Source organism: Sphaerodactylus townsendi, linkage group LG10 (assembly GCF_021028975.2).
Source record: "Sphaerodactylus townsendi isolate TG3544 linkage group LG10, MPM_Stown_v2.3, whole genome shotgun sequence".
In the NCBI taxonomy this organism is placed as follows: Eukaryota; Metazoa; Chordata; class Lepidosauria; order Squamata; family Sphaerodactylidae; genus Sphaerodactylus; species Sphaerodactylus townsendi.
In genome coordinates, this window is record NC_059434.1 from 13111083 (window position 1) to 13119950 (window position 8868).

At 42.6% G+C, this 8868-nt stretch overlaps 1 protein-coding gene across 2 annotated transcripts in view; it reads left to right on the forward strand.

Annotated features, from left to right (window-relative positions):
- The window catches only part of RBPJ (recombination signal binding protein for immunoglobulin kappa J region), a 49237-nt gene extending 40756 nt beyond the window's left edge, over positions 1-8481 (forward strand). For both annotated transcript variants that reach the window (XM_048509531.1, XM_048509533.1), the window contains exons 10-11: positions 607-710; positions 2276-8481. In XM_048509531.1, the coding sequence (XP_048365488.1) occupies positions 607-710; positions 2276-2591 (420 nt within the window). In that variant the 3' untranslated portion in view covers positions 2592-8481. The remainder of the gene's footprint in view (positions 1-606; positions 711-2275) is intronic.
- Positions 8482-8868: the final 387 nt, after the last annotated feature.

An 8868-nucleotide genomic window follows, 5' to 3' on the forward strand; every position in this document is an offset into this window, starting at 1 on the left:
TGTGCTTACTTTGTCAGTTAGTTCTTTGCATCCTTTGGTGGTACATTAATTTGGCTAATGAGGCTGTGTTCCAGTTGTTTAGAGAAGGGGAGTCTATATTTTTCTCTAGCATTCTGCAATAATTACCTTAATAGCTATAAGCAGAGTTGAGGCTTACTCTGTGTCCAAAGAAGCTACCAACCCTTTTAAATATCTTTTTAAAATTACGGTATAAAAGGAATATTGGTCCCAACTCTCTTTTTTTTCCTAGCTGTCAAGTCACCAGACTTTTTCCATTGATGCCAATTAGCTAAATATCACCGATCATTGAAGCCATCATATTTTGCAGAAGAGGAAAAAAAAAAAAAAAAAAAAAAAAGGAGAAAAAAAAAAAAAAAAAAAAAAAAGAAAAAAAAAAAAAAAAAAAAAAAAAAAAAAAAAAAAAAAAAAAAAAAAAAGAAAAAAAAAAAGAAAAAAAAAAAAAAAAAAAAAAGAAAAAGAAAAAGAAAAAGAAAAAAAAAAAAAAAACTTGCATTGAGTGGCATTTTTGTGTATCCTGTTTGGCAAGTGCTAATGCTTTATTGCTTTTCTCCTTAAAAGTTTAATATTGCCATTTTTCTTCACCAGTTGAATGGTGGTGGAGATGTAGCGATGCTGGAGCTAACGGGGCAGAACTTCACTCCAAATTTACGCGTCTGGTTTGGGGATGTCGAAGCGGAAACCATGTACAGGTGCCGTACTACTTCTTGGGTCTTTTTTATATGCTGTGATTGGGACATGTTGACGTATGTATTGATTTTTCTAGGTCTCACAAAGGCTGGGACTGAACCTCTTAGGTTAAATAATCAAATTCACTTAACTTACGTACCATCAAAGCCTTTAAATTGGTGGCTTTTTGTGATTCTAAAGAAAATGTGTGGGCTTGCACTTTAATAATTGAAAGTTACCAGTCAGTTAGAAGAGAGGTTGTCTTGAGAGTTTTCTTATTTCCTTCCTAATTATACAAAAAGCAAAGAAGCGTGCCTTACTTTGCATCCACACCAATTAAAAGTGGCCACAATGCTGCAATAATTCATCTGAATAAAATATAATTCTTAGTTGTTCCAGGGGATTACAGAAAAGACACAGATTTCTGCCCAGTGCCCCAGCTTCTTGTGTTTCCTGATGATCAATTTCTTCAAGACAACTTTTGGGCCTTAGGGGTGCAAATCTATTTGTGCGTGCAGCATCTGAAGACATTTCTGGAGGCTGATTAAGATTCCAATGCACAAGTTCTATGCCCTGCATTTAGCTCCTTTGATCCCACAATGATAAGCAAAACCATAATAAATGGCTGTTGTGGGTTTTCTGGGTTGTGTGACTGGTCTGATGGTTTTTGCTCCTGACATTTTGCCTGCATCTATAGCTGGCATCTTCAGAGGCATGTCACAGTAAGATGTGTTCCACTCTGAGACATGCCTCTAAAGATGCCATCCATAGATGCAGGTGAAGTGCTAGAAGCAAAAATGACGGGACTACGGCCACACATCCCAGAAAAAAACACTGCAGTCAGTTGATTCCAATTGTAAACCCCTTCAACGATGCATCACAATAAACTCTTTAGTTTGGAGAGGCGACGTCTGAGGGGGGATATGATTGAAGTCTATAAAATTATGCATGGGGTAGAAAATGTCGACAGAGAGAAATTTTTCTCTCTTTCTCACAATACTAGAACCAGGGGGCATTCATTGAAAATGCTGGGGGGAAGAATTAGGACTAATAAAAGGAAACACTTCTTCACGCAACGTGTGATTGGTGTTTGTAATATGCTGCCACAGGAGGTGGCGATGGCCACTAACCTGGATAGCTTTAAAAGGGGCTTGGACAGTTTTATGGAGGAGAAGTCGATTTATGGCTACCAATCTTGATCCTCTTTGATCTGAGATTGCAAATGCCTTAACAGTCCAGGTGCTCAGGAGCAACAGCCGCAGAAGGCCATTGCTTTCACATCCTGCACGTGAGCTCCCAAAGGCACCTGGTGGGCCACTGCAAGGAGCAGAGAGCTGGACTAGATGGACCCTGGTCTGATCCAGCTGGCTTGTTCTTATGTTCTTATGTTCTCAACTTTTGCTAAATAGCAAAAGTGACAGAATAAACTGATTTTTTAAAAAATCAGCTCATTTTGAACAACTTATGCTTCTTTCAGAATTCTTGTTTGGGACTTTCAGGGTTCAAAATTTACAGGCTAGTTTGAATGGTCCCTTCTCAGTGACACGAATTCTGGGCATCGAATCCCTTTCTCTTGCCTTCTCTCCAGGTGCGCCGAAAGTATGCTGTGTGTCGTTCCCGACATTTCTGCATTCCGGGAAGGCTGGCGGTGGGTCCGTCAGCCCGTCCAGGTGCCAGTGACGTTGGTCCGCAACGACGGCATCATCTACTCCACCAGCCTTACGTTTACTTACACGCCGGAGCCAGGACCCCGACCCCACTGCAGTGCGGCTGGAGCAATCCTCAGGGCCAACTCGAGTCTCCTGGCCTCCAGCGAAACAAACACAAACAGCGAGGGAAGTTACACAAACGTCAGCACAAACCCAACCAACGTCACATCATCAGCGGCGACGGTGGTTTCCTAACCACTGCTCTTGGTGTGGAACTTTTTTTTTTAAAAAAAAATTCTTGACTTTCAAGTGCTTCAGACAACAAAACTGAACAATTTTTGTGGTTTCACGAGGGGAAGGGGGGAGAAAAGGCTCTTCACTGCTTATTTGAACTTCTATCACCTGCAAGTGCTGATCTCAATGGAAGCCACAAATTTTAAAAAGGGGGGAATGAATACTCCGTATTCAAATTCTATTTTTAGCTGTCTTTATAAAACGGGCACGAATTTAAAAAATAATAAGTGTGGTTGGGGGGGGGGAAATGACGAACTAGCAAACATGGACATAACATAGTTTTTATGGACCAAGGAACGCTTTAGTATAAAAGGTACATTTTCACCATACCTTTTTGTATCACGACATATAGTATGCTTTTGTTACCAAATAGTTTCTATATTATTTTTTTTTCCTCTTGAGCGTTTGCTCTGAAGTATATTCAGGTTCCAAGCCTGACCGTGCTTGTATAATCTAATTACCATACTCTTCCAGTTTTTTAATATATATTATATATATATATATTTTTGGTCTAAGGCTTGAACTGTTCCATTTTTTTAAAGTGAAGTTTTGTGACTTTATGAACGGGGGAAAAATTTTTTTGTTTTTATTTTTCAGCAAGTAGAACCTTGTAAAGGGCCAGCATATTTTTTTTAAGACTATATGAAGTTTGCGCAAAAGCTTTAAAAAAATTGCCTCCGCCTTGCCTGCGATACATGCAATGTATGTTAACTTTAGAGCTCTGGGTTTTATTTTTGTTTTTATTTTGTCCCGGTCGTCGTCGATAGAACTTTCTCTGTGTCTCTTTTTATGTATTTATAGTGAGGTTTTTAACATTGCAGCCGTGGCCTCTTGCGCAGTTATCCGACCGTTACCAGCGTCTGTTGCGTGTTTTAAAAGGTTTGCCTCTTTTCACAGACAATATACGTGTCAGCAAATACATTCAGGATTTCTTCAGGTTTGTTTTTTTGGTGGGGTTTTTTGTTGGCTAATCTTGTACATAATTTGATATTAATTGTAAGTTAAGTGTGTGTGTGTGTGTGTGTGTGTGTTTAAGTGAACTATTCCCAATAACTTCATTTGGCAGCATGTTTATCTTGTTGATGTCTGGCAACATTTTTCCTCGAGGTGCGCTTGGCAGGTGCCTCTCCGTCATCAAGTTTACTGTCGCTTTCCTTAGGCATCCAGCCAACCCTGGGTTCGGTTTCGTATGATTTATTCTTTTCTGTGCATGTGTGTAAAGTGACTGTCCGGTAAAACGATAGTACTTAGAAAAGGATGCACAGTCAGAGCAACTGAGCGTCAATTGATACCGCTGCTTTTTTCTCCTCTCCAAAGTGTTTTCCAGCACTCTTCCTTGGGATCTCTCTCGAGTCGCATGTAAATGGTTCTAATGCATGTTGGCCAAGATCTAAAAAGCGCTTCTGTGTGTATATGGAGAAGCTGCTGACCCCCCTGCCCCTTTCCCTGAATTGAACCCTTTATGCCGTGCCAAATGCCAGGGTTGAAGATCCTGGATTTTCAGGAGCATCTTTCCAACTAGGAAAGAAGGCCTGGCAACCCCAAGGCATGTGTGGAAAGCCATGCGTAACCTTTTGGATCTTCCGGTCATTGGGTTCTCTACCATAATACAGCCAGGGAGCCCAAGGGGTGATGTTGATTTGAAGGATCAAGTAGCGCAAAAACTCAATATTGACCCTGGTCACAAAACCGCCCTCCTGCAAAGATCTGGCTGCAAATTGATTGCCAAGCCCCCCTTGTGGAGGAGGAAAAAGGAATTTCATGAATTTGACTCTTGATTGCGCGAGATGGATGTTACTGATACTTTTCTTTGGGAAAGATTTTTTCACCCCCCCTCCCCCCCCAAAAAAATTGTTTTTTAAAAATTTCAAACTTCTCTGACTTGGTGAGCATAGAACTTAGACTCAGCGAGGTACCTTCCCAGGTGCTCAGTCCTCTTTCCCCTCCCATAAATAAAATATTGAGGTTCTATGCAAGTGCTGACTGTTCCACGAACAAGAGATGCCGGGGCTGTCGCTAATGGCTTCTTGCAGGGGAACGTTTGACTTGGCAGCTACCCAACTTTACGTTTTCATCGGCAGCCCCCTGGTGGAGCATTGCCTGACTTTACTGGATATTTTTTTTTCTCATCCGGGAGCACTGTTCTAGCTGTCGAACTTCTGCGCAGCATGAAGATTGAAGACAGGGTCGATAAAGGGAGATAGCGGAAAGTTTAACCCATACCAGCATCCTAAAGTGTATTCTATCCTAAGTCATCCTGTTTTTCTTCTTCCCTGCCACTCCCACAAGATCTCCGTACACAGCTGTCTCTTAACTCAAGTTTTTTTTTTGCTGCCATGCTTTTTCTCTCTCTGTTTCTGTCTCTGTCTGTGGTGACCAAGGGCGGGATTTGTTGTGGCCTTATTTCTGGTTTAAGCTGAATACTGACATTTACTTGCAAGCCTGTACGCTTGTTTTTCTCGGAGTTTCTCTCTGTTTATCATCTCTCTGTTTATCCTGGCAGATACTGTTTTGTAGTGTCTCTTTTAAAATGTGTTAGTCTGACACAGGACTTTTTTTAATTCTGTGCCAGCCGGCCTTTTTGCTGACTCCTTTTGGGATGCAAAACTGATCTCTTTTTCAGCTTTCTGTAATATCAAAGGACAGTCAACATGTGCACAGTTAATTTTTTTTTAAAGCCCAGTTACGTAGCTTTCACGTTTTGCTGAATGTTTCAGCAAATTTCTCAGACCCTTCCAGACATAATTCATCACGCATAATCCTTACGTCAATATAGCCATGCTTGCTTTAATTTAGTTTGACTTTGCGCCATAGTTTTTGAAATTATCTAGCAGATGATGGGATTGATCCAGTGCAAGGACCACGTAAGGATCACTCAAGGATCATGGAATTGTGTATTTTTCCGCCCACTCTCCACCCCCCCAGCCATTTCCAACTCCAAGGAATTTTATTCCCAGGGTTGTGAGACCTGCATGGAACCTAGTCCTCTTGCTTGGAATGCTGCCGGGGGAGAAGAAATGGGTCAAAGTCACTCCCCACCATCAGCCATTCCAATCCCAACCCACGTCCCTGTTTCTCCATGCAGGCCCTGGCAACAGATTTTCCTGGAGTCTGAAATGACTGCCGGGGGAAGTGGACAACTGGGAACATCCGTGAGTGTCAGCATCGTCTGTGGACAGATTGCAGGGTCTGACTCAATATATTTATCTACTACGCTGCCTCTCTGTACACCCCAGGATAATGGGAGTATTGAAGCACATGTGAAAAGAGGGAATTTCCAGCAGTATCTTTCAGGTTTAGAATGCTTAGCGTTTGTCTCTTTTCCTCTGCGCTGGCGGGTCTGTTGATGTCCCATACGGGCAACAGATAAATCAGAAGCCGTCTTGCAGAGGCTCAGCCTTCCGGAGTGGTGCTCAGCTTGCTTTCTGAATCGGCTACTTCTCTGTTGTACTAATTGTTTTGTTAAGAGAAGGCAAGTCCATTCAGCTGTTGGAAGCCTAAGTAAGCGAAACGAGTCTGCTAAGGCACAGGTGTCAAATTCGTGGCCCTCCAGATGTTATGGACTACAGTTCCCATAATCCCCCTGCCAGCATGATGCTGGCAGGGGATTATGGGAGCTGTAGTCCATAACAACTGGAGGACTGCGAATTTGACACCTATGTGCTAAGGCAACAGCCCTTCACACAATTAATTCCGCTGTACAGCTTGATGAAATCTTCCGGCAGGCCTTCCAACAGTGAGCTTCTGTAATGAGCCAACAGGCCTTTATAGTGCTACTTCAGAGTAATCAGTCTGGGGTCCTCTGTTGAACTTCCTTTCCGACCCAAGCTAGTAGGGCGTTGTGTTCTATCGTAGCCCTTGAGCCTTGTTTAGGGCTAGGTTAGATAGTCAGCAGAGTCAGATCGCAAAACTTTTCCTGGGCTGGACTGCTTCACATTGCACGCATTTTAAAATCAGTGCCCAGGTGTGCCAAAAACTGTCATGTCTGGCACAAGACTACAGCCTGCCTTTCATCCTGCCATGCTACAAGCAGGGACAATCCCAAGCCTACAGATCCTCCTATTTCCAGTAGTACAGCCTGGGAATCGTGCTTGTTGGTTGATTCTGCTGATCGTATAACCTGGCCTTGTGTCTTTGGATGAATGGAGAGGGAATATTTAACTTCTCCACATGTAGAATGTTTAAAATCCACTTCTGATGCCCATACAGTCCCACGCCAAATAGTTCTGTAGCGGTTTCTGTTACGAGACCCGCTGTCCACCATACCATTTCCTGTTTCTTTTTTTCTTTCCGAAGCAGCTGTGTACGTGATGAGTATGGACTTTGCTATGCCAGATTTTCAGCTTGGTTTTCCAATACTTTCCATATGAGGCTGAGCGGCCTCTTTGCTTTAGGAACACTCTCCAGCCTATTCAGGACTGAAGCATTTCCACGTTGAAAGGGCAATGCGGGGCAAGCAGCTCCGAAGTCGTACATGGCTTTCCACATTCAGTTCTTCCTTAGTTGGAGAGGCCTTCTTCGCCTTGTGTTGCTTCCAGGTCAGTGAAGCTTCACCGGACAGGCCTCAGCCTGAAAGGAGAAAGGGCTGAGAGACAACTGTCTGGTTACAGCCTGATCCAATGTAGTTTTAATCAGAAGTCAGTCGCAGTGATTTCAGTGGCCCTTACTCCTACCATGTATAAGATTGTGGGTCAGGAATGGGAGCTGTTTTCTCTAGGAGGGGAGAAAAACCCACAAGCTGCCACAGAATTCACCCCCCCCCTCCCAAATCAGCATATCACATTCTTGGCATTTGTGGCTGGTCTTAGCCAAAGAGGACATTGATTTGCTCTGCCAGAAACTTCTGTTACAGCGACTGATTTCCTCACCAAATGACCCAGCAGTTGCTCTGTGAAAGAGCGGTGTAATTCCATGGAGGCTGAATGGGCAAAAAGAGGCAGGTATAATAGCTGCTGCTCCTTTTCCTTCGGGAAGAGAGGTCAGCAGCGGCTTCTCTTTGTGGGCAAGTTACACAATTCATGCAGCAATCCAACATACAGTTGCAGAGGAGTATGTGCCACTGAACTTGGTGTGGCTTACTTCTGGGTCAAACCTACTCATGCTACTTCAGTGGTGAATGGGGAAATGTACCAGACAGCTACAGGTCCCTAGTCATAGTGTATCTCTCGGTATATGTGCGTTTGTGTGAGAGTGTGCGTGTGCGCACGCGTTCAGTCCTTTTAAGGGTTATATTTTACAAACCGTGCACCTGTAAAATTTTGTAGCAATAAGGTGAAAGATGCAAGTCTTTACCATAATTTTGTAGGAAAATGAACCTGCTCAGTTCCATATTTCGTTTAAAAAACACTTAAAGCCTGCAATATGAGCAGTTTTGAGGAATAAATAAAAGTGAAATGTAAACCACGTTAAGTGTGCTATCATGTGTACTGTGTGTGTAGCTAGTGAGCTCAATATTCAATTTAAATTTTTCCCCGCTGAAATTAGGTGAATTACATGTCCTATTTTTCTTCCTGTAACTGCCTCCAAAGCTGTGTATGATGCTGAGATACGATCGCAAACCTGTTGAAATTTCGAAGCACTTCTGCTTGTAAGGAGTCAGATGTTTCCGGCGGGGGACGCCGAGGGTCATCTGCACGACGAGAAGATCGGAGCAAGGCCATTGGAAGAACTCCGGCACAGTTGTGTGAATAAGCAGGCTGGACTCCACTCAAACTGGATACAGAATCTCTTGTATTGCAACGTGTAAAAAAAAATGCAGAAGTTAGACAAGACTGTTCTTTTTTTATTCCAATATTGTAAAATACGAATTAGTTCACTTTTTGATATTATTTATTAAATAAGGAAAAAACATGAACTGCTTAATTTTGTTTAAATGAGAGGCCAATTAGTCAGTTTCAGGGTATCATTCAACATTTGGGTTTCTGGTTCAAGTGCAGCGGTATTTTCATATTTCTGGTTCCAGTGGTGACTTTAGACAATGGCTTGATCATGGATTAAATCCACTTGGTTCCGGTACTGTTTCATACAAATGAGTATTGGGTGATATTCTTGCCATGTGACTCCTACAGAAAGAAACACAATGAAGGGGGAATTATTTATCTTTAAATATGTGGGTTGAAGTCTAACAAGCTGTGTCTACACAAACCCTGGAGGATTTGAAGCTGTCTTTCCCAAAGATCCCGTTACCTGAAATCTTGGTTGTCACAACCCAAGGAATTCCCATAATTTTTACAGAGTG